The sequence below is a fragment of the Tachysurus fulvidraco genome, chromosome 9, assembly GCF_022655615.1.
Source record: "Tachysurus fulvidraco isolate hzauxx_2018 chromosome 9, HZAU_PFXX_2.0, whole genome shotgun sequence".
NCBI lineage: Eukaryota > Metazoa > Chordata > Actinopteri > Siluriformes > Bagridae > Tachysurus > Tachysurus fulvidraco.
In genome coordinates this window covers 6,083,526-6,110,050 of record NC_062526.1, presented here as the reverse complement: position 1 = coordinate 6,110,050, position 26,525 = coordinate 6,083,526, and the positions used below count along the sequence as shown (strand labels likewise).

General features: G+C 42.4%; 1 protein-coding gene across 1 annotated transcript in view; it reads right to left on the bottom strand.

The window, feature by feature from the left end:
- limk2 (LIM domain kinase 2) overlaps positions 1-26,525 on the bottom strand; it is a 34,683-nt gene extending 8,158 nt beyond the window's left edge. Inside the window, exons 1-12 of the mRNA XM_027162985.2 lie at positions 26,305-26,525; positions 24,825-24,921; positions 13,805-13,940; positions 8,020-8,129; positions 6,815-7,006; positions 6,142-6,247; positions 5,509-5,720; positions 4,439-4,625; positions 4,011-4,097; positions 3,712-3,843; positions 1,493-1,549; positions 107-172 (exon numbers count right to left, since the gene is read on the bottom strand). Of these exons, the coding sequence (XP_027018786.1) occupies positions 107-172; positions 1,493-1,549; positions 3,712-3,843; positions 4,011-4,097; positions 4,439-4,625; positions 5,509-5,720; positions 6,142-6,247; positions 6,815-7,006; positions 8,020-8,129; positions 13,805-13,940; positions 24,825-24,921; positions 26,305-26,320 (1,398 nt within the window). The 5' untranslated portion in view covers positions 26,321-26,525. The remainder of the gene's footprint in view (positions 1-106; positions 173-1,492; positions 1,550-3,711; positions 3,844-4,010; positions 4,098-4,438; positions 4,626-5,508; positions 5,721-6,141; positions 6,248-6,814; positions 7,007-8,019; positions 8,130-13,804; positions 13,941-24,824; positions 24,922-26,304) is intronic.

Genomic DNA, 26,525 nt, shown 5'->3' with positions numbered 1-26,525 from the left:
AAGGCTGATGTGAAAATGAGTATGTGTATTCCAAATAAAGTGTTCAGTGTGTGTGTGTGTGGGTGTGTGTGTGTGTGTGTGAGTGTGTGTGTAAAATGTCACATACCAGTTTTACCAGGCAGTTGTGTGAGTTTAGATCTCTGTGTATGATGCTCATCGAGTGCAGATATGACTGAAAGGGGAGAGAGAGAGAGAGAGAAACAATAAATACATGTTGGATACTTCATTTATAGCTGTAAGGCTTGGTATGATGGCTTGTTATAGCAGGTAGAACATGTTAGGAACATGCATTCAGGAATCCTGCATCCAGCATGCATTTGTATTATAGAATCCTGACAGGAATGTATATTAATGTGTGTGTTCAGGTGGTTCAGGTGTGTGTGTGTGTTCAGGTGTGTGTGTGTGTGTGTTCAGGTGGGTCGTGTGTGTGTTCAGGTGGGTCGTGTGTGTGTTCAGGTGGTTCAGCATAGGCTTTGGATCCTATAACATTGACAAAAGGTGAAATGTTTCTCTCAAAAGACAGAAGATATGGTAAACTGAAGCTAAAACTGAAGTGTACTCTATTAAAAGACGTTCCGAGTAATAAACCAGCTTCTACTGAGCAAAAGTACCTTCTGCTTTGTAGCACTAATCTAAAACGTGCTTCACAACGTGCTTCAATCCCACAGGTTCGTTTTAAGTATGACATGAGGGACGAGAACAGCTGATCGTGTGCCGGCTATATTTACGATACAGTTCACATAAACTCATGACGGAATTGAGTAATAGTTAATAAACCACATACATCTATTTACTATGATAACTTACAGTACAGACCAAACGTTTGGACACACCTTCCAAAAGTTTGGGCCAAAAGGGCCAACAAGTGCTAAGCATCTCTGGGAACTCCTTCAAGACCGTTGGAAGACCATTTCAGGTGACTACGTCTTGAAGCTCATCAAGAGAATGCCAAGAGTGTGCAAAGCAGTAACCAAAGCAAAAGGTGGCTACTTTGAAGAACCTAGAATATGACATATTTTCAGTTGTTTCACACTTTTTCTTTATGTACATATATAATTCCACATGTGTTAATTCGTAGTTTTGATGCCTTCACTGTGAATCTACAATTTTCATAGTCATGAAAATAAAGCAAACTCTTTGAATGAGAAGGTGTGTCCAAACTTTTGGTCTGTACTGCATAATGATCATCACACCCTTTGGACTGGTAAAACAGAATGTACAAGAGAAGTCTGGCATCTCACAACGTTCCTGTGGACTGCCATGCTTTATGAAATGAATGTTTCTGCTGTGGGTCTAATAAAACTTCACGTTCATGTTTGTGGTGTTAACAGGCTTAGATATAATAAACATAAATGCCAGTGTGGGCTGGGCCAATTCCAGTTTCACAGTCATGTTGCTTTATACAGTCCTGTACAGTTTGGCCTCATGCACACGTCTGTCACTGCGAAGGAGCTGCCAGCTTTGCATGCACGTGAACTAGTTTGGCACTCACCATTCCTGAAGCAATGCCCTTGGCAAAGCTAACCCTCTGCCTCCATGGGAATGGGTCCTGAACAACGAGAGACAGAGAAACAATAACATCAGTATTATCATGTTATCATAAAACACTTCACAGACCCTGATCATTACAGTCACATGGAATATTGCTATGCAAAGCTGATAGTAGAGATCCAGGGAAACATACAACCAACAAAGTATAACAAGTCAATTATATTTAATTATAAACTAGGGCTAAATTACATTAACACAGTGAGCGAGTGGATCTTGGTAACAAATGCCCTCGAAGGGGGGGGGGGGGATACCTGGAATGTCAAAGGTATACTGCTAATCCGTGTCATGATGTTAATATTCTTATAGCATTATAATAGTTCTAACAACATGCTAAAGCTACGAATAAAAATGTAAAACAAAAGAAACGTTATTTATTTGAATGACAGTTGGGACTTCCAGTGTTAGCGAAACCCCCCCATCAACAGCGAAAGTGGTCTGGTCTTCTTGTTCTGTGTGTGTTGTCAACAAAGTAATGAGCGTGAACAGGGTAGGGCGCTGAAGTCGTGGCCTAATGGTTAGAGAGTTTGACTCCTAACCCTAAGGTTGTGGGTTCGAGTCTCGGAGCGGCAATACCACGACTGAGGTGCCCTTGTGCAAGGCACCGAACCTCCAACTGCTCCCTGGGCGCCGCAGCATAAATGGCTGCCCACTGCTCCGGGTGTGTGTTCACGGTGTGTGTGTTCACTGCTGTGTGTGTGCACTTTGGATGGGTTAAACGCAGAGAACGAATTCTGAGTATGGGTCACCGTACTGCCAAGTGACCGTATGTCACATCACTTTAAAAAGGTGAGCCGTTGTTATGCTACTTGTGAAAGAAAAAAGCGTAACTTCTGACCCCCCTATTTAATATCTCAGTGTTGCTGCGTCTTCAAAATTCCAGTATTTTTGTAGTACCGGTTATTGTAGCTAACCACAGAAATGTCCGTCCGTTGACCGCGTGACCGCGGTGTCCAATCAGAAGTGTTTAAATTCAGAACTTATTATTGAGAACTTCGGTGATTATAAAGAAGTGCTCGTTGCTTTATATCCCAATCACATGAAGCAACACGCAAATATAAATTGTTTATGAGTTTATGACATAATCGGTCCTTGTGGCTGTGGGCAAGGTATAAGAATAAATCAATTTGGGACATGCTGATATTGTGAAATAATCAACTACAGGGGAAATCCATTGGGCTGCGTCACACCACCCTACAGTTTATTATTGTTCTGTATAAAAACAGCGAGCCAGGTATCAGGTGATAAGGAATTAGATAGGGTTCAGAGATCAGGGATCTGTTGTGTTGAGGGAAAAGGGATTGCTATATAACCGAAAAGGACTGTGCTTTCCCCTTTTATAGAAGAAACTAGTAAAGTGACACAATAACATAAGAAAAAGCTTCAATTTGGGGTGATTTAGAAACTGTTGGCCATTTGTTTTCATATCTGACTTTGAGAACAGATAGTGAAGATAATGTGAAATGTGTTTCAAATATAGTTCTCATCACATTCATTGTATTCATAGTCATTGTGGGATAGATGGATTTATCATATTGTGCAGATAAATAACACAATTACACAAAAGAATGTATGTATCCTCAACTTGCTCACTGGAGAGTTAAGGCTAATGGCATGAATGTCTTTAAAGCAGGTACAAGACCATCTGTAATGTTTGTTAAATTCAGTTCTATTGCATTCTTCTTTCAATACTCTGAGACAACTTGTCTAAGCCGAAGTGCTATGGAAGATCTCCAGGTTTCATCTGCTGGCCATGTGCTGGTACTGAGACAAGTCCAGCAGACAGGGCTCACAGGATGGGGCCAGCAAAACAACCTGTTCTTTGAACTTTCTCACCTGGAAACACTTTCGTTTTCTCTCTCTCTTCCTGCATTCCTTCCTTACTCTCCCGATGCATGCATACACCCCCCCCCCTTCCCCTCCCACCCGCTTTCAGTAAAGTGCACTGCACCTCTGTATCACTCCATCTGTACAGTTTACCTCAGGACATGAGAACCAGTCTCAGACGCTGTCTGGTTCAAATCCTGGCTTTCTGCATTCGCTGGAAAAGCCGATTGTGGAAAATGAAGGAGCAAAGATAGAGAGAGAGAGAGAAAGAGAGAGAGAGAGAGAGAGAGAGAGAGAGAGAGAGAGAGAGAGAGAGATTTATCCATGGGAACATACCACATCTCTAATGAAGTCCTTCAGGGTTCCGCCCTCGATGAACTCTGTGATTAGATTGAGTCGCTTGTCTTTATACAACACGCCGATGAACTTGAGAACGTTAGGATGATCTAAACTCCGCATCACTTTGACCTAGAAAAAAAGATGTTTTTATGAATTCTAATAATCACTACAACGTTATGCTTTATAAGCTTGAAGGAAAGCCAAAGCTATAAAAACAAGAGGGTAAAAGCCACAAAGACAGTCCTTGTCCGACACCAACCGCTGCAGTATTAAATGATGTGGAAGTAAAACCTCACCTCTTTTAGGAAGGTTTTCTGCGTCTCTTCATCACACCGGATTAGTTCTTTCATGACCATGACTTCTCCTGTGGCCTTATGGGTGACCTGTTCGACAAACGAGTCATCAACTACCTGGTGATGATGCAGGTGCTAAAACTAGCAAACTTTTTCACCAAGCTGTCCTGTTTTCAGCAGTTTGAGTGCCAGATTACTTTTTTTTTAGTAATAAACAACCTCTTGTTGTCATGGTGACAGAATGATGCCAAGCCCCTCACTTCAACAGTTCTTGGTTCTAAGAGGAACACATTTTTTTTCTTTGCTTGCAGAAATCTGGTTCATTTTTGTAGGTTTCTGATTTAGGCATCGACACCGACACTGGCACTCTGACAGCACAGGAGAGTTGATCATGACTGAAAACATTTTCAGAAAGAGAACAGTAGACTGACCTTGATGGCCTGACCAAAGAAGCCCTTGCCGAGAACCTCTCCGTGGATGAGGTCGCACGGTCGGAAAATGCGATGTGAGCAGCTGGAGGAGGATCGGAGTGATTCAGAGCGACTGATGTCCCGGGCTAGTATCGGGTGCTCCTTAGGAGAACCGGGCCCCGGAGACTTACAGATACTGTTACTGCGCCTGGAGGGAAAACAAAACAAACCATACCGTTAAACCAGCACAGCAGTGACACTTTAGTAGTTTTGACCAAGCAGTTTGTATTTATAGAACAATTCTCATATATATTTGAAGTAATGGGCCAAAAATGTATCCGTAATATTAAAGGTGCCCTTCCACACAAAACCATTTTTACTTGTATTTTTTGATATGTGTTAGGTCCATATGAGTTTGTGTTGTGTCGGGAATGTGAAAATGAACTGCTACCTCCCCTGTTAGTTCTAGCCACTTAAAAGAAATAAGCGGAGAAATCAGGTCAGTTAGAAAAGCTGCTCAGAGTGACGTAGAAATGATCGAGCTCATTACTATTCATGAGCTCTCTCACTTGAGACCGCGCCCACAGACTTCGTGTAGCTCAGCGAGTTTCCTATACAGCAAGGATGGCTGAACGTCAATATACCTGAAGAAGCCATTCTGCCACAATTCCAGGTGATTGTAAACAAAGTCCCTCTATCCTAGGCTACTTATTGCGCTGGGTGAATGAATAGGCATGCTCTCCTATCCTAGCGGTTAGCCAATCGGAGCCAAGACGCTTAGCTCATTGAATATTAATGAGAACTGGTGCAAATCGAGCTGCAGGCTTTCTATACCACACTAGAATGGCTTGAAACAAGGTAACCAAGGCATTTTTTCCACAAAAAATGTACAGAGTCCATGGTAAACGTCAGACATTACCACAAAAGTACTGAAATACGTGTGGCAGGGCATCTTTAATATACTAAATTCACTGATATAATTTTTGTACTTGTACTTTTGTTGAAAATGAAACTTATATTCATCACAGTATTAATATCTGTGATGCGCAGTAATTTTTTTGTTAAATACAAGTTTGCTCTGGATGACCAACCTGAGAGATCTCCTTTTCAGTGTCCCGTCATCGTTAGCTGTCCTCTCGATCACTCCGTCGGTCGGGGAGGACAGACGCAGGCGTGACGAGGCAGGAACGCCCAGGCGGATGCTGGACGTGCCCAGACGAAGTCGGTCCAGTCTCTGTCTGACCGGGTCATACTCGATCAACAGCTGCAGGGTCTGACTGGTTCGATGGATGAGGTCCTCCACCTAAAAGGACCGATCACAAGTTCAAATCCAGCCCTTAGCTTTGATGCTACTGAAATTGAACTGAGATTAAACAGTAATAGGAGTCTGTATGAGTATAAATTTCTGATCTTACTGACTAAAATCACTGGATTATACACGGTCTGGACTGTAATAGGATTTTAAAATAAAGTAAGTAATATTAGAAACTGCAGAGTCTTTCTAGACCACAGTGAGTTGTGTTGTGTCAATGAGAAACTAGGTCTCGGGGAAATGCTAGGACACAAAATGTCCCCAGGAGTTGAGTTTCTCCTTGAGACTTGTAAAGGTACCATGTCACAGCAAGAAGCCACAATGCAGACGAACACCATTCCATCTTAATTGACCTACGATCACAGTATTCTAGGACAAAGCAGCACTTGTGCATAACAACACGTACACTCACCTCATCCTCCATCAGAGTTCCTACTGGAAGGCCGTTGATCTCCAGAATACGGTCACCGACATGGATGGCATTCCGAACCTCCGGGCTGATCAGCATCCCACGTACCCTGAGGGTGGAGGAATTTCTTTGAGCGCAACAACACACACATGAATGTGTGCTAGCATTTGGACGGATTACCTAAAGCCACCGGGGACTGGCTTGGCAGGTTCCTCGTTAACTACCATAACAGCACCATGACAAACCCACAAGCAGTTGTAAAAATACTGAAAGATGCCTGACAGATTATACCGAGGCAATTTGTCATCAAAAGTAACAGTATGGGGGAAAAAAAACAAACAGGATTGTAGAAAAACAGGATGGTAGAAGCTCAAAAGTGCCCTGAGCCTGACCACAAACCAACAATTACACTTATGCAACGTATTACTCAGTGTTTACTAGTGTGTGTCAAGGGCAAGAGCCAAAACAGTGCTGGGGCTAATTCCTTCGGTGATTGACTGAAATAAACTCAATGTTCAACAACTTTAGTTATGAAAACTGATCTGTTTGGGATTATTTCATTAAAAACAGACAGCTTTTATGGAATGTGAAAATCAAACTGATGCCTTCAGCAAAGAAGTGAACAAAACGCTCAGAGGCATGCAAGTGTGAGCGTTTATCGAGCTTTTATACTCACTCTTTGACGTGCACACTGGCCGTAGTGCTGCTGCAGTCCCGGAGCACACTAACGCTGAAGCCTCGTTTCCCGTTAGCAGCCGCCGGCATGGACACGAGAGTGACTGTGTGAGGCAGCGTGTCGGGAGACGAGTCAGCCGTGCAGCGCCTTTCCAGCATCGGGGCCAAAACCTCTTGCTTATAGCATTTGCCACTACACAAACACATACATATAGACACTGACTGTTACTCACAATAACAATAGCTGACTGGATTTACGGTGGATTTAGTCATGTTATTTCACAGCCCTATTTCCTAACAAACTGAGAATATTATTCATTCACTCATTTCCTACTGCTTATCTGAACTATTCTCGGGTCACGAGGAGTCATTGGGCATCAAGGCAGGATACACCCTGGACAGAGTGCCAACCCTTCGCAGGGCACACACACACTCTCATTCACACACTACGGGCAATTTTCCAGAGATGCCAATCAACCTACCATGCATGTCTTTGGACCTGGGGAGGAAACCTGAGTACCCGGAGGAAACCCCTGAGGCTCTGGTAGAACATGCAAACTCCACACACACAAGGCGGAGGCTGGAATCGACCCCCGACCCTGGAGGTGTGAGGCAAACGTGCTAACCACTAAGCCACCGTGCCCCCAAGAATATTACTATTATATTTATTTTGGCCTTACACAACAGCGCCTATGAAATCTTGAGTCTTATTGGTCGGTAAACGTTCTTTAATTATTATTCGTTAAATCGTTGCACTTGTTCAGAGGTGAAACATTACGATTTCCCACACATTAAGGCTTCCTGGGAACAAGCTGCATTATTTTTATCTTAGTAACAGAAAGAGAAAGAGAAAGGGTGACAAAAAGAGGACTCATTGATAACAGGTAGTAATTTGTCTCGTGGGAATACAGACTTACACGCTAACAGAAAAAAGAGAAGGCATTCTTTTGTGGATAAAATAATCATTTTTGTTTGAATGAAAAATCGAATAAAACATTTGCATGCTCTTATAGAAAAGGAATCCATTTCAGGGTGGTAAGTTTGAGCCGAGAGTCGATACGCTACTCCGGGTGCTCTGGGGTTTTCCCGCTCGTCTCTCTGGGGAAATCCAGGTAAACCCTCTTTAAAAGGAGCGCATCGATACGTGACAGACAGACAGACAGACAGAAAAAGAGAAAACGTTTGTACAGATCAGCAGTTCCTCACCAGTACAGTTTGATGCGCTCCACCAGAGCGTATGTATCCTGTTCCTCGAGCACCACCTTACACCTCAGACACACAAAGCACTCAGGATGATACTTGTACTCTCCAGCCACCTGAGAAACAAAGCCAGAGTTGTTGTGCTGTTGTGATCGACAGCATTCCACAGTGAAAGAGCAGCAGAAATAACACAGCTCTGGATCCCAGTGACACCCTTGTACCGCATCCAAGCGTTTGCTACACGCCGCCCTGCACTATCACATTCGGTGGTTTGGGGTTGTTTTCCCACACATCACACTGATTGTGTTCCCTGCCTTTTTTTTTTTTTTTTACCTCTCTGACTTGCTTGTGTCTGAACCTGCCTTCTGACAGTGATGCAATCAGCACCTCCCTGCAGTCTAGAACTTTACACACCTTCACACACACACACACACACACACACACACACACACAGTCACACACAAACACACACACACACACACCGAAACACACAGACACAGAGACACACAGACACAGAGACACACAGACAGACACAGAGACACACAGACAGACACAGAGACACACACACAGACACAGAGACACACACACAGACACACACAGACACAGAGACACACACACAGACAGACTCACCACCCCTTATAGTCTGGAACTTTACACACTTTAACTCTTTCACAAGACACACACACACACCTGAACCACTTGAACACACACATTAATATACATTCCTGTCAAGATTCTATAATACAAATGCATGCTGGCTGCAGGATTCCTGAATGCATGTTCCTAACATGTTCTACCTGCTATAACAAGCCATCATACCAAGCCTTACAGCTATAAATGAAGTATCCAACATGTATTTATTGTTGATAAACAGTTCCACATGATCTCTGGCTTAATAGTAAACTGTGCTGTTATTTAACATTCATGGAAGGAGTCTCCAGTGTCAAATGATGTGTGTATGTTTATTTGGTCTTATATAGTGTCTGATGAAAGCACGACTGATTACAGCTGTTATGATGTAAGTGACACATGGAACTAACTTGTTGTAACAATAAAACACTCCACTGATGCCTCATCATCACAACACTCCATCGTTAATTCTCCTTTAAAGTGTTTTATTGCTCACGTATTACAGCAAACTGATAAACCTGTCATGCGTCACCGATAAATAGGTCTCGTCTGTGCTAAATCGATTTGAATTCTTGTTTGCATCGCTCAGGAACACCTAAAAGACTGTGAGATGAATCTAGTTTGTAGTTTGTGTGTGTGTTCAACAGCTCTAATGACAAACAGGCAGAACGATCATCACTTAAGCTCTTTTTCGGGTCATGTTCACAGCATCTGCGTTCTACCTACAGTCTCTGAGCATATTACGGAGAGGAAAGGGATGTGCAGACAAAAGAGACTCATCTGTTTATTCATGTTTGTGCCAGGAATAATCTCACGCACTCATGTCAGACACGCACACCCTGGACAGACGACAGGAAAACGAATACCTGCTTCTATACACAGGAAGCGAGACACACGCACACTGCTCTCCTGCCTTTCTTCTGCTATTAACTGTAAACTAAAGTTCATACGGGGTTTGATACGTGTCAGAGCGGCAGCTAGTGGTATGTTTTGCTGTTGACAAACGTGCACACACACACACACACACACACACACACACACACACACACACACACACACACACACACACACCAGGATAAGCAGCAAGCTGTGTCTCTCCAAACAACACAAACTCCACAAAAACTGCTGTATCTGATGAATCCTAAGAACTTCTTTTGTTAGAAACTTTCTGTATCTTTGCTGTCTGGACAGCCATAAAAGGAGGCGGTGATTTCCAGCCAAAACACACACTCTGCAGTTTCATTCATTCAAAGCCACAACGACCAGATAGACGGTTACGGAGTCGTCCGTCTGTCAGACCCTCTGGACAAGGACTAATTTCAGCTCTCCGTGTCTTAAACCTAAACCTAGAATCTAGATAGATCCTAGATTCTGGTTGTGCTTCAACATTTCTGACATTCAGCTAAACACAATGAATTTGGAGTGGTGAACATACGCAATACTGACTAAGGCTCAGTGACTTAGGTGCAGCTTACATTGTGACTGACTATGTAGGACGTCTCAGATGCTTTCATTCCTATATGATTCATAATAGTGTGTGTGTGTGTGTGTGTGTGTGTGTGTGTGTGTGTGTATTTCCCAGCACTGGGCTGCAGCAGCTCCTCCCTCCCTTTAGACCCTGAGATTAAAGCAGATTTAGGGGAAAGACAAAGAAAGGATCACTGATGAGTGAAAGTTTTGGGGTTTTGTAAGGAATTTGTCGCAGATATGATGTGTGGCTACATTTAAAGACAAACTTGAGAAATGTAGTTTTATAATCACAGCACCGGTGATTTCTCGATTCTGATCCGTCATGAAGGTCTTTACTTCATCACAGAGTTCCAGCTCAAATAATCGGTGGTTTCTATAGTAACAGCTTACAAATGGACCCGTGTGGTGGACGTGCGCATTAACCATGCAAGAAAAGGAGATGAAGAATATGGTGACGCTTCCTGTGATGGAATGTTTGGAAGGAGTCTCCTGTTTTTTATCATATATATATATACGTATACAAATATAAAAAGATTACATATATAAAAAGATTAAAGTAAATAGCATCAATAGCTTCAGTAACACAACTGACTTGGTTTGTAGACGTCTGCCAAAATTTCTGCGGTTACAAACGTATAGAAATTACAATGCGAGGTTATTTAAGGAGTAAAAGGTGTGTCATGAAACATTGTGTGTTCATGATGTGTTATTATTACACCCTGCTGTTGAGCGCATGGGAATGTTTAAGATGTTACGCTCACCTCTTACTGGTTTAATAATCTTTTGTAGGACAAATAAATGTGTATTAGTTTAATATGAATTGCATATCAGTTTTCTAACGTGTGGGTTTGCACGCATGGTTCTCCATTTCATGTGACTCTTCATTACAACATGCCATGACGACTGTTTTTCCACAAGGAACACACACACACACACACACACACACACACACACACACACACACACACACACACACACACACACACACACACACACACAGCACTTTTACTGCTGAGTATCAGTTCTGGTCTGTTTATGTTTTCACACCCGGCTTGTTGCACTTCAGAGCTCAGAACTGGCGAGGCACAAAAAAAAATATTTGGCAACCCTCTATTCAAGTCTGAATAGAAGAGACCTATTATGTGTTTTGCTCACTGGTAAAGCCCCCCCTCTAAGCACCCTCCCTGTTCATATGCTTTCAAAACCATGAAATTACTGAATGAAAACTGGCTGCTTTGTCACTGCTGCCTTGCGTGTGTTGCGGTGCCGTTCTTCAACGTCGCACTTCCTCAGGGTTTGTGTTAGGGCTAACATTTGTGTTATGATTACAAAGCAGTCCATTGAAAGCCCATACACATTCCAAAGGCATGATGACAAATTCAAAGACACGCCGAGACCATTCCAGTCTTCAGATCACGTTCATCCAGATCGTGGGGAATGAGCTCATAGTCTAAGCCTGGTAAACAAACAGTGGGCAGGTTTGGAGTTTTGATCTCCTAGCAGCAAAAAGGTGCCAAGGGCATAAATCACAGGTAGAGGAAAATTAACTGCTTTAAAATATAAATCTCTCCTATCTCGGTTAAAACACACGCACACACACCACACGCAAACAAGAGCGCACCCACATGCATATACAAACACACTTACGGTCTCACACACACACACACACACACACACACACACACACACACACACACACACACACACACACACACACACAAATACACAAACATACAAGTATATATACAAGAAAATGCACAAGCACACATACATACACAAACATATATAAACACAAGCATATACAAACACACATGTTCACACACAGACACACACACACAGACCCACACACAAATACACAAACATACACAAGCAAATGCAAAAGCACACACATACACAAGCATATACAAAATACAAGCATGTACAAACACACATATGCTCACACACACACACACACACACACACACACACACACACACACACAAATACACAAACATACACAAGAAATGCAAAAGCACACACACATACACAAACCTATATAAACACAAGCATATACAAACACACATGTTCACACACACACACACAAATACACAAACATACACAAGCAAACACACACGCACACACACATACACAAACCTATATAAACACAAGCATTTACAAACACACAGACCCACACACAGACCCACACACACACAAACATACACAAGCAAACACACAAGCACACACACAAGCACACACACATACACAAACCTATATAAACACAAGCATGTACAAACACACGGCACACACAAGCATGGAAGCTCTTTTTCTGGTCTGTTTTCATTTAAGCCTTCACAGTAAGCATCACAGAGACAGAAGGTTGGAGACTGAGAGACGAGAGGAAATCTAAACAAGGACACGGCACAGAGCTAAATCAACTCGCTAAATGATTTAGGTTGGCTGAGGGTTTGCCCCCTGCCTGGGCTCTTATAGAGCTCAGAGGCAATGACTACACTATAACTGCGTAATGACTATAAATACCCAATGCAGGGTGAGACCAATTTGCAGATGAAGCCATTAGCAACCAACTTCTGTACTTTTTTCGATCCCATGAGACGTGTACTTTATTTCTTCTAGCAGGTGCTGCGCCATTACGATTTTTGAATTCTCTTACGAGTCGTGCACGCGTTCGTGTATTTCCAGTAGCGCGGATTGTTATGCGAAGGCACGAACACAACAAGAGCAGACATTTGGAACCCCATAACAACAGCAATCAGACACACAGGAGCTATGTTTTAGAGGTACAATAAAAACAAGAAGCTCTGGAAACAACGAAGCATTGAAATACGGCAACACTGACCGATTACAATGAGGGTCTGATCGTTAGAGAAATATAATCCTGCGGTGTTAAATCTAGAATTAATGGCACCCTTGGAAAAATTGGGAAATATAAGAGAAATGTGAAAAACCTTATACGATAAACCTTTTCTATATTCAAACTACATAAACTGATCTTCTGCTATAATAGATTTACCTCAATTACGGTTCAGGTTTTACACATTTCATTGTGCAGTGAAGCTAATTATGCACAAATTTTTGTGACCCTCATCTGAGGGCTCATCTGAACCCGATAATTTTGCAACCGAATTTGTTCGTTGCTACGTAAGCTAACAACCAAGCTGCAGTCCAGTTTTCCGTGTGGTTTGAATGTAGTTGGTCTCATTCGTCACAGTTCTGTTATGCTCGGATGGACAGCGAGGTAACCTTGCGCTGGAGGAAGAGCAGAAGTGAGCTAAACCTTTGAGTCAGAGAAAACCGTCTCCAAACATTGCTAAGGATTAGTGAGAGGAGAACGACAGACATTTAAGCACAGCCACTTCCTGTCTATTGTTACAGGAACAGTGATCTAAAACCAGCTAATTAAAACTACGAACTTAATGAAGCTGAACTCTCCACTTATTTGTTACCTGTATAAAGGCTTAAACAACAAGAGCAAAGGCTTATTACAACTGCTTAAGTTGCACGACATGTTAATTAGGGGTATGCAATTAGGGATTTGTATGGTTTTGTTCCTTCTGAAAAGAACCAATATTTGATTTTTTTACCTCGAGAAAGCTTTTACTTTGCTGTAAGTTTCTCCCAAAATCTATTTAAGCGTTTTAATTTGTAAAGGAACACAAAGTAACAGCCTCAGGACACAAGGTTCATTTCTTACCATAGCTGGTCCGGTCATTAGCAGTGAGCAGCCGTGACACAGCTCGCCGAATTTCTCCCAGTAGTGTTTTCCGCAGTAGAGTTTTCCGTCCCGCTCATAGTACCAGTTGGTCAGGAGATCACAGCACTCCGAGCACCTGAGGACACACAAGAGTTATGCAGTTATGAGGTAATAATAGCAGGGATTAGTTATTCATTTCACAGAAAATGTTATGCCATTTTGCAATTTTATAACAACAAACATACATTTCTATTGGAATGGAAATAAGTATTTAAAATACATTATTAACATTAGCTACACAGTTCCCCTGCATCATTATAAGATCTACATCTCATGTCTTGTGACCTGCTCTATATCACCTGCATCATTCCCCGATCGACACCCCCGTTACACTCCCCGATCGACACCCCCGTTACACTCCCCAATCGACGCCATCTGTGACATTCCCCGATCAACACCTCCTGTAACACTCCCCGATCGTCGCCCCCGTAACACTCCCCGATCGTCGCCCCCGTAACACTCCCCGATCGTCGCCCCCGTAACACTCCCCGATCGTCGCCCCCGTAACACTCCCCGATCGTCGCCCCCGTAACACTCCCCGATCGTCACCCCCGTAACACTCCCCGATCGATGCCCCCTGTAACACTCCCCGATCGTCGCCCCCTGTAACACTCCCCGATCGTCACCCCCTGTAACACTCCCCGATCGATGCCCCCTGTAACACTCCCCGATCGATGCCCCCTGTAACACTCCCCGATCGTCCGCCCCTGTAACAACTCCCCGATCGTCGCCCCCTGTAACACTCCCCGATCGACACCTCCTGTAACACTCCCCGATCGATGCCCCCTGTAACACTCCCCGATCGATGCCCCCTGTAACACTCCCCGATCGTCGCCCCCTGTAACACTCCCCGATCGTCACCCCCGTAACACTCCCCGATCGTCGCCCCCGTAACACTCCCCGATCGTCGCCCCCGTAACACTCCCCGATCGTCACCCCCGTAACACTCCCCGATCGATGCCCCCTGTAACACTCCCCGATCGATGCCCCCTGTAACACTCCCCGATCGTCGCCCCCTGTAACACTCCCCGATCGTCGCCCCCTGTAACACTCCCCGATCGACACCTCCTGTAACACTCCCCGATCGACGCCCCCTGTAACACTCCCCGATCGATGCCCCCTGTAACACTCCCCGATCGTCGCCCCCTGTAACACTCCCCGATCGTCGCCCCCTGTAACACTCCCCGATCGACACCTCCTGTAACACTCCCCGATCGTCGCCCCCTGTAACACTCCCCGATCGTCGCCCCCTGTAACACTCCCCGATCGTCGCCCCCTGTAACACTCCCCGATCGTCGCCCCCTGTAACACTCCCCGATCGTCGCCCCCTGTAACACTCCCCGATCGTCGCCCCCTGTAACACTCCCCGATCGTCGCCCCCTGTAACACTCCCCAATCGATGCCCCCTGTAACACTCCCCAATCTATGCCCCCTGTAACACTCATCAATCGATGCCCCCTGTAACACTCCCCAATCGATGCCCCCTGTAACACTCCCCAATCGATGCCCCCTGTAACACCCCCCGATCTATTCCCCCTGTAACACTCCCTGATCAAGTTGCTTGACAAATTTACAAGTTTCTGAACACCTGACCTTTATACCCACACCCAAGAGGCTTTCCTTCACTAGACGTAAGAGGCACAAACTGGTTCCATCATGACAATGCCCCATGAATGTCGTTCCATTAAACATTAGTTTGCCAGGTTTGGAGTGGAAGAGCTCGAGAGTTCTGATCTAAAACCAAATGAACACCTTTATGATGAACTGGAAAACCCACTGTGCCCAGTCTGATTGTAGTGTCTGACCTCACTAATGCTCAGTTAGCTGAACAGCCAATTCCCATAGAAACAGCAATATATAGCAAAAAGCCTTCCCAGAAGAACAAATCTGGATATGGATGTTCCAAATGCATGTGTAGATGTGACGGTCAAGTGTCTACATACTTTTGCCGATATAGTGCAAGTCCTCTGGATCGATCCCCAAACTATGTTCTGTGCTTTGTTCCCCAATTTACACTCCAATTCCCTGATCTACAGCGGGCATTACAAGCTTTGTTCTTCTGTTCTTCAGCCAAAGACATGCATCTCTCTCTCTCTCTCTCTCTCCTACCTTTCCTTCACACACACACACACACACACACACACACACACACACACACACACACACACACACACACAAGCCCACCCACTGAAACACAGGGGCCACACTGACTAAAGTCTGAGGGGGGAAAAAAACAAGGAATTTGGGCCTTAAGCCAAAACAAGTCATAAAGCGATATATATCACACACTTTCTCCCTTTGGCAGTCCTAAAGTTTTGAGGTGATGCTGGAACCCTGTAATGTTCTCTTTAGCTATGACATTGCTCCCATTGGGAAAACTGACTTAATTAAAGGACACTTAACTTGTTCAAGTCCACAATGGAGCAGCTTAGATGTGTTATTACGGCAGAACATTTGTCTAGGAAGCTTTTTAAACATGACACGGCTTGCTCTGTCAATTTGGTCATGTCATGGTGTGTGAGAGTAAGTTTTGTATGTGTCAGCAGGGGAAACCCTTAGAAGGGATGCCTTCAGGGAAGAGAACATTAAGGGAAAGTTTACTAGAAAGACAATATTCCTATTTTGACCACATGAAGAGTTCCTGCCAATTTGTCAGTGAAAATATGTTCTGCATGTACTCAAGCATCTGCATTTAATCGGCCGACCGGGAAAACGCGGACGCTCGGACTTAATTATCCAGTCGTACCACGGTTTTCATTTACTCTGTCAAAAATACAGACTAGCTGCTGCGAGTTGCTGACGTGTCATTTGTCTTCTCGGACGAACGAGAAAAGTTCCATCCGTAATCTGCATACAATTACAGTATACGGCTCTGTCTTGCACCAATTAAGCCGAACGGAGCGGCGAACAATACGCCGTGTGCAAAACTTTCTACAACCGAAATTCTTCGCATTCCAAGAGAACTGGAACCACCTGGAGCCAAACAACACTTTTCACTTAGCTGGAACTGCTGCTGCAATACAATAACTGCAAAAATGTTCACAATCACTGTTAGAAAAATAGACGCGTCAGTCAGAACCTACAATAACCGGGGAATCTGGTAAAGAACTTTATTTAAAAAAAGGGAAAGAAAGAAAGAAAAAAAAAGGAAAAAAGCTAGAAGCCTATTCAGCCAGAAACTTCACAGCTTAAGTGCAATCCATCTTCTTGATTACGCCCCGTTCTGTGCTGTGAGAGTTGGCCTGCAAACAGGAAACGAGTCACAAAGTGCATGGCGTTTCTTTTTGTTCCTGACATATATAATATTTAATTCCGGGCATTTTAAAGGCTCTTTTTGCTTTCTAAGTGAGTTTGCTTTCTATGAGTAAGTCGGTCCTCGGTTCTTCGTCGAGCTTTGATTCATCTAGAAGAGGAAATCTGAGGTGTCTGGAACATTGTGTTCGAAGATGAAATGGATATTGAACGGGAAACTGTAAAAGGAGGTCAAAGAAGAAGAAAAAAAAAACAAAAAACAGAAAGTAAGAAAATGAAGTCCGAAAGAGACCAGAGAAAGTGAGAGAAATGACTAGAAATAAAAGGTGCTGTTAAAGATCGTGTTTCGTTCAGTGGCAGAGAAGCAGGATGGAAAATAAGAGTCTGCTTTGATAAAGATCACATTAGTAAGACGCAGCCTGAGCAGCTGTTGGATTGTCCACCGAGCCCTTGGGTTCTGGCTGATTTGTGCCTCCATATCGAGGAATGTAGACATGAGACGCTCGGCATGATGTGCCTGACTGTGTGATCAGATAAACCCTGTGCAGAAGCAGGCTTTCTTTATTGATTTAATTTTGTTAGAAAAGGCAGAACGATGCTGCAGTGGGTTTGCTGCAGCGCCTTTCAAAAACATGGTGCTAAGTAGACTGGCTAGTCGAAATTACCCCCAGGTGTGAATGAGTGTATGAGTTTGTGTCTTTTTTTTCCAAGGTGGTAATAGTAAAAACAGCACCCTGGCTCAACCCCAGGGGTATGTCATGCTGTGTTAGGTTACAGATTCTTTTTGGAGATAATTTCGGAAAGGACGTGGCAGGGATGCTGCAAATGTGACGAGCGTGTATTTGAAAGTACTTGTTATTCATTCATCCTTATCAGAAGAAGCAGAAGAAGAAGAAGTAGAAGCCTTTATTTTGTCACATATACTGTACATAACACAGTGAAATTCTTTTCTTTACATATTTCTTTACATTCTCATTAAGGGTTGGGGTTTGAGCACAGGGTCAACCATGATACAGCACCACTGGATCAGAGAGGGTTAAGGGCCTTGCTCAAGGGCCCAACAGTGGCAGCTTGGCAGTGCTGGGGCTTCAACTCGAAGTCACTGATCAACAACACAGAGCCTTAACTGGTTAATCCTCCATCATCAGCTGTATCCTGGTCACGGTTACGTCTCCAGGTTCACAGAGCATCACTTATAAGCATCACCAAGCCACTCAAAACACAAAACGTCCTGCTGTAAACTCTTTATTCATTTTTGTATTGGCTTTGTTTTTGATCGGCTTTGTTGATTGGGTGATTTTTGAGATTTGAACCATTTGACTTTGATCTAGAGCGACTCAACGAATACTAATAACTAATAATAAGAATACCATCAGTCTCAAACTCTGTTGGAAGGAAATCCAGCAAAGAACTGTGCAAAGAATTATTATTATTATTATTTTTTTTAAATCGTTGACTATTTATAGACTTTTGGACATCTACGGGACGTTCCTTCTGACAGAGAAGAATTTCGATGTGTACCTTCCTTATACCCTGAGAATTGATGGGACCAGTCAAGCACGGCTGGGAGGATCTGAGGGAGTGATAAGAGCTTTATGGAAAATGTGGGCTTAGGCACCGTGTTGCATAGTTTTATAAGGAATTCTTATGAAGGTCATTTGTTCCAAGCATCCTGAAAGAAACTTTCACCATTCCTCAAAGAGATTCTGGCCGTCTCGTTTATTTCCGTTTCTGCAGGTAATCCCAGTCAGCCTCGATGATGGTTTTATACGAGAAGTGATCTATTACTTTAATGACGTACAAACGCTGAGCTTTTTTTGAAAAATGAATATTTGGACACAGAAATGCAAACATACAAAGTAGAAAATCTGTACTAAAATATGCAGACTAAGCCTTTAATTGTTCTTAAATGATTATGATAATCATTCATGTTCTTCATTCAATAATATAATTATATATGACTGAACTGCAAGTGAACAGGATTAACCCAATTGTGTTTTTGCCAACCCGTGTGTACCGTGATGTCATGGTAACATCTGGGGATGCATGTGTGTCTAAGGATTTGTTAATCGTTTGTTCACACACAATCTTATGCTCGGTGACGTCTGCGAATCAATATTTGCGTCTGTCACAAAGCTCCTCCAGGTGTACACACATATACACACACTCACTCACGATAAACTTTCACCATAAACCAGATGTGAACGAAAGGTCCTGATTTATTGCCGGCGTGTCGACACAGGGGGTTCGATGACTCCCACATGGAACATGCAACTCACACAAAACACCTCGCTGTAAAGATTTGCTGCTTATTCAAAATGTCAACCTTTATCTTTGTTCTGCACAAGCAGCAGATTGTCACCGGTTAGAACACTGGCTGTTCACACTGAGAGAGAGAGAGAGAGAGAGAGAGAGAGAGAGAGAGAGAGAGAGAGAGAGAGAGAGAGAGAGAAACAGAGAGAGAGAGAGAGAGAGAGAGAGAGAATCAGAGAGAGAGAGAGAGAGAGACACACACACAAAGAGACAAAGAGAGAGATAGAGAGATAGAGAGAGAGACAAAGAGAGAATCAGAGAGAGAGAGAGAGAGAAACAGAGAGAGAGAGAAACAGAGAGAGAGAGAGAGAGAGAGAGAAACAGAAGAGATATAAAACACATAGATATATATAGATATAAACAGATAAAATATATAGCGATATAGAGATATATAGATATATAAACTAGATATAGAAATCAGATATATATACAAATGAGATAATCAATATAGATATATATATATATATAAACTATATATATAGCTATAAACATATATCAAGATAGATAGAAGACATATATATAGAAACGATAGATATAGATTAGAGATATAGAAACATATATAATAGATATATAGATATATATAGAGATATAAACATATATATATATATAGATAAACATATATATATATATATATATATATATTATATAAACACATATAAATATATATATATATATAGATAAAATATACTATATATCTATATAAAACATATATATATATATAGATAAAATATATATATATATATATATAGAGAAACAGATTAGAGCATTATAGCAACAACGCTCAGGCGACAGACACAATGGTGTGCATGTGTTGCCACACTACAAAACAAACAATGCAGAACAAACAGTCCTCTTTCTTTTCACAGTAGAGAAAGAAACAGGGAAATATGTTTGCTGAACACTTAATCAAGTAAATCGGAAGCCTACATCTCATTTATTAGGCAACTTTACCTTTAAATCACTCAACAGTTCTGTGAAGAAGGATGACTAGGACTAGGTGACCTCGAAAAGCACTGTATGAATGAGCTGGATATTTGTCTCTCTCCGTCTGTCTCTCTCTGTCTGTCTGTGTCTCTCTCTGTCTGTCTGTGTCTCTCTCTGTCATAGCATTTTACACTACAGATCTGCTGAAATCTCAGTTCTGATTTGTCAGAAGGCACTGATTCATTCTCTATCACATTCATACTGGTCATTAAGCTGTCTACCAGTTTGTGTTCTGGCAGATCTGGTATCTGCTCAGTCCAAACTGAACTTCCTCAGATTTCTCAGTATTATGACAAGCTGCATTTGTATGTCTTATTCATTTCAATAAAACATGAGGAAACCTCTGACATTTATATTTATAGATGCTACAAACAACAGACTGGTTTCACAGACAGTCCCAGACGTTACAGGTTATAAGAAATGTTCAAAAAGTACAAGATAATGCTACTTATTAACTAGACAGGACACTGTGGTGTAAAAGTAATAAAACACTATGTTACATGCTGTTGTTAGGGACATGCTGATATTATCCTGTCTCGGCTAGTTTTTTTTATTTACTTGAAGTCATGTTTTCAGTGTGAAAGAAAAAAAATGGCCACACAAATAGTTTTTTATCTTTTTCTTTCTTTCTTTCTTTTTTTTTTTTGACTGATTTCAGCCAGAATTGAGCCAGTGATATCCTACACATGAAAGATTAGAAATATCAAATATCTTTCGCTTCAGATTTCCTTAAATGCGGCAGATTTTTTTTTTGGTGCAGAACTGATTCAACTAAATCCAGGATCATTATGTGGATGAGAAAAGAGAAACAGCTGCCTGCTATTGGACCAATTTACAGGAGAAGTGCAAGTGCCCTTCTCAGTGAAGGTAATCCAAACCAGAGCTTCGAAAAAGAAATAAATATTATCACCAATTGATCAAATTATGTGCAATTATCATGTTATAAAATCTAGAATTTCCTATAACAACGTTTTCCTGCTAACAGCATGTGAACCATTGTGAACTGAATGGTCTGCTGAGTGGACGGTGTCGAATCTATCCGTGTCCGTTCGTGCACAATTTATCCTGCCACCCTCACAGACCCGCTGTAAAAGCACAAGACCACACAATGCCTTGGTACACAAAGCTAAATATTGCACCTTTTATACGGATAAACCACAGACTGCTGCAGTCAGAGAGGGAGGTCAAAATCCTCGCCACGACATGATGAATTGAAAAGCAAACCTTAATGAAAAGGGAAACCAAACACAATTAGCAGTCATGCAGGGAGCATTCCTGTCCCTCCCATAACTGCACTTAAAAACGCAGCCCCTGAGGCCCGAAGTTTTCGCTGTTTTCCTCTCATCACAAAGGGGCAGTCGCTGGGGCACAGGTCGAGCTCGTGTGTTCAGTCCGGGGTGGGGGGGTGGGGGGGGTGACTAGCAGACGCAGTGTGTCTGGATGAACACTGAATCGCCGTCTAGGAATGTCCCAGTGGTCTGCACAGCTTTCCCTACGGCAGCGGTCTTTACCTGTCCTGGCGCAAGAGCTACAGGAAGTTTATCAGGAAACTGGCAAACGATACAGTTCACAAATCCAGAAAGCATTTCGCTACAAAATCCGAAACATTTGGATGTTTTTCACCAAATTTGGAATTTGTTTCAGTAGAGTCACTTTACACTTCAGCTAAAATAAAATTTATAAACTTCAATTCAAATTGAAAAGCTCAATGGCTAAAATATAACGAAATGGATTCAGGGTTTTTCGCAACGGCATCGACGGTCGGAAAAGTAAAAAATATCACCGTATCATCTTTATTAGAACATGTAGGCATCCAGAAGCTGATAGAAACCCTTGTAAAACATGCTGCCTGTTCCAGTCTCTCAACAACAATTCATTCTCTTTTCCTTTACCTGACTGTGTACCACCGGGACGAACAAAGAACTTTAATTAATACTAAAGCCTTTCCAGTAAAGTGCGTTCTCGCATTTTGATCTCGTTTAGACTCTAATTAAGCACAATTGCAAGCTGAAATGAACTTATGTAACCTTTTGATTGACAGCCATTTTCAGTTCTTTCAGTTTGTCCTTGTTACTGAGCCGATCTTGGCACCACGGCGATGTCTTCACCCAGGAACTCGGCCAAGCGGTTAAAATCGTAGGCACCATGAACACCACTTTGTAACGTTATTGATGTTACGTGTTAATGATACATACCAAATTATTTATTTATTTTAAGTAAACTGAACTAGTTAGAATTTATACTGTGTACATTCTGGTTGTTTTCCACCCTGTGTTTGTTAAACTGGCTTCTTACACAACATGGGAGATTTACAAGCGTTTTGAGAAGAAGAGCATCTCGGAACACGCAGGGTTTCCTGGCAACTCCAGCCGTGTCTCTCTCTCTGTCTCTCTCTCTGTCTCTCTCTCTGTGTCTCTCTCTGTGTCTCTCTCACTGTGTCTCTCTCTGTGTCTCTCTCACTGTGTCTCTCTCTGTGTCTCTCTCTGTGTCTCTGTGTGTGTGTCTCTCTCTCTCTCTCTCTCTCTCTCTCTCTCTCTTTGTGTCTTTGTCTCACTCTCTCTCTGTCTCTCTGTCTGTCTCTCTCTCTCTTTCTCTGTGTCTCTCTCTCTCTCGCTCTCTCTCTCTTTCTCTGCGTCTCGCTCTCTCGCTCTCTCTCTGTGTCTGTCTCTCTGTGTCTCTCTCTCTTGCTCTCTCTCTGTGTCTGTCTCTCTCTCTTTGACACGATGTTTCTGCTCATGTGGATGCTTTCTGTTTCCCACACCATGTTCTGTGTGAACTTTACATCTGCTCTGCATAAAAATCCCTTGTGATCAGAAACCAAAGTCACTGACATCAGATTTATGACTAATCTAAACAACTGTATAAAGAAATGTAACCTTTATTAGGGGGGGGGGGGGAAACCAAGCCCCATGCACTCCATCATCTCTGCGACTACAATTATATCGTTGTACAAAATATGCCTTTGGCTCTTTTTTTTGTGTTTAAACCAAACAGATCATCTGTAAGTGATTCCACTGATTAGTCATGACCATATGCACAAAACACACTCGTGTACTTTCATCTACTTTTTAAAGAAACGGGGTAGATTGTGATGATGCAACATCGCTCATGTGGCTACTTCACTGTACTCTTGCCGTAATTCTAGTTTATTTTAGTTGAGAGAAAACTTTGACCCTAATAACTCAGAACAATGTGCTAAAAAATCACTTAATCCTATAAATGATTAAACCCGACAACAGAAAAACAGAAAGGAGAGGCAAACAGAGCGTGAGACGAAAAGCAGAGAGGTCGAGTGAATCAGCACTGTGTAGTACCATTTACTAATTCCAACTCACATGTACACACACACACACACACACACACACACACACACACACACACACACACACACACACACACAGGTTTTTATGCTGTTATAGTCATCATCGAGCTCTTAAGAGTTCTAAGAGTTTCTTTCTCTACTGAATTGAATGGGTTCAATCCAAATCTTTCAAACTCAAACTCAAGCAAGCTAATAAATAACATTATCTTGATTCATGTGACAATTTTAATACGACTGTGTTTAGTCTGTGGAAAGTTCAGGAATAAAAGCTCCAGCACATAACCAAGTTCTTATGAGATTATAATGAGCCTGATATCTGATTAATAAATTCAATTGGTATTGCTAACAAAGATCCTGGGAACTAGAACACACACAAACACACACACACATACATGTGCACACACACGATAGACACAGACACACACGGACGGGCACAGACACACACAGACACACACACATGCGCAGACACACGCACGCTCGCACACGCACACAGGCAGGCAGACACACAGACGGACGGACGGACGGACAGACAAACAGACAGACAAACAGACAACTAGGGATGTACAAATGTATTTTATTGTAACACTCGACTTCCAGCCTTGGTTACTCCCAATCTTACTCAGACTGACGCTCCCCCAGAACCTGAATGCAAAAATGTAGCAAAACAGCTGAGCCTCTCCTTCCTTACTGGCAACAAAATTAGCATGAAATGGAAATAAAGCCACATTTCTCCCTGCCTTAAACTTGGAAGAAATGTACAACTGCCAACTTGGCAGGCTCTGCCGTATCGCTTGGTATTACGATCATTTTTTCCACTTCCAGATCAATATTTGCGTCACGCTCGAGTGCGCCAAAAGTAAACAAGCTCCTTTGGTATTTGTGTTCAGGGGAATACCTCACATTCCAGCTAATCTATGGGTTTTATACATGTGGTCAGGGTTAATGCATATGTGCATGGCATTTAGGGAACAATCCCTGACACAGCCTTCCTCAAAATACAGACACATGTATAGAAAGAAAATGGCCCAACATATCCATATCATGAGGTGTTTTTTTGTGTCTCCTAGTCCTGCTAGGATAAAGACTTACCGAAAACATGCATTGTGCCAGAAGTCTTTGTGCAGCTTGACATGAAAAGCATCCTGAATCCTGCCTCTGCATCCAGCACACACGCGGTCACACGGATCTGGGGTAAAGGAGGACACTGGTAAACAAACGTGTTTGATTTGAACCTATCCATTACGTTTACTCACATCGTTGAGACGTTTATCCTACAGCTGGATTTTGAACTCATAAACATTCGATCCGTCACCCAAAGCCTTAACCACTGAGCCACTACTTTTCCCACATTCTGCCTCATTCAAATCTGTTCATATCAATAACAGATATTTGATGCAGTGAATTATACAATATGCATGCATATGTAGTTGTGTCATTACTTTTCTCCCAAATTTAGTCACCAATATAACATGCATACGCGATCACAAACGACTCCAACCCTAGCATCACATATTTATAACACGTGTGCTGGAAATTCAGCCGGATGCAATTCTGTCTGTGTTAGTTAATCATGTGCCGATAATGGCTGAAGGAGTCGTTTGTAGTCTGGTAAAATCTGGTTCCGGTTTAGTGTCTGTGGTTATTTTTAGGCAACTGTGAAAGGAACAAAAAAAAAAGAAAAAAGAATGCACATCTCCACTAAAGCATCTATTTCCATTCACTTGCCTTTCCTGCCTGGTCCTATGTTTTGAAAGACCATTTCCTTGCCTGTATAGGAGTCCAACAGAGTCCCAGCTTTATTGTCTTTATACCATGAACATATGTATATACATTCAGTCTCAGACGAGTACCAAAATGACCCATCTTTACATCACTATTGCTGGGTAACGTGATAAGTAACAAAATCATACCTTCTCTGAATCGCAAGTGTTATCAGAATATGATCTAAATCACTGGTGGCTGATTTGATCAAATAAAAATGATCATCAGAATTTTCATCTTTTTAGACTGAATTAATTTTTCCATACATTAAATAGAAAATTTATATTATACAGACTCATTAGTATTCTGATGGAAAATCCAACATGACATTTTATCCTTGACCTTGTACCTCTCCAGGCACTTTTAAAAGGCAAATAAAGGCTTGTTTAGAGTTTAAAACGGTTTGAAGCAAGAATTTAAATGGCGAGTTTAAAACCTGTATACAATACAGATTTAAATATAGTACAGATTTTAATACATTGCATATTTAACTACATTGTATATTTAGATACAGCACAGATTTAAATACAGTACAGACTTAAATACAGTACAGATTTAAATCCGCACGCGAGATTTGTGACGTAATAACTATGGACCATAAACAGTGAGTCGGTTCGAATCACATCAACGTTGCGCTACAAAAATGTTGCCTAACCAGCAATTTCAAACATCCCGAATAGGTTTATTTACATCTGTCACAACAACGATGACTAAAAGCTAGATGTCCGCTTAACGACATCAACGTTCCCGGTTCACACTGCGGTTTGTAAACACGCTCGAGCGCCTCCGAGATTAGGGTCGCGTTTACCTTCTTGTTCGTCCATTTACACGGTGGATGTCTTCAAAGTTCACGTGCTGTTCCTGACACAAGCAGTGTTCTCACCGCACATGTCGGAGAATGGAGACTGAGTGAAAGGCGATAAATCCCGTGTGGAAATCAGCGCTCCGTTGGACACGACTGGCTTTCAGGCGGCTCGGCGAGCTGGTGACGTCATGCGGCTGAAATTCCTGTACGGAGACCGGAAGGGA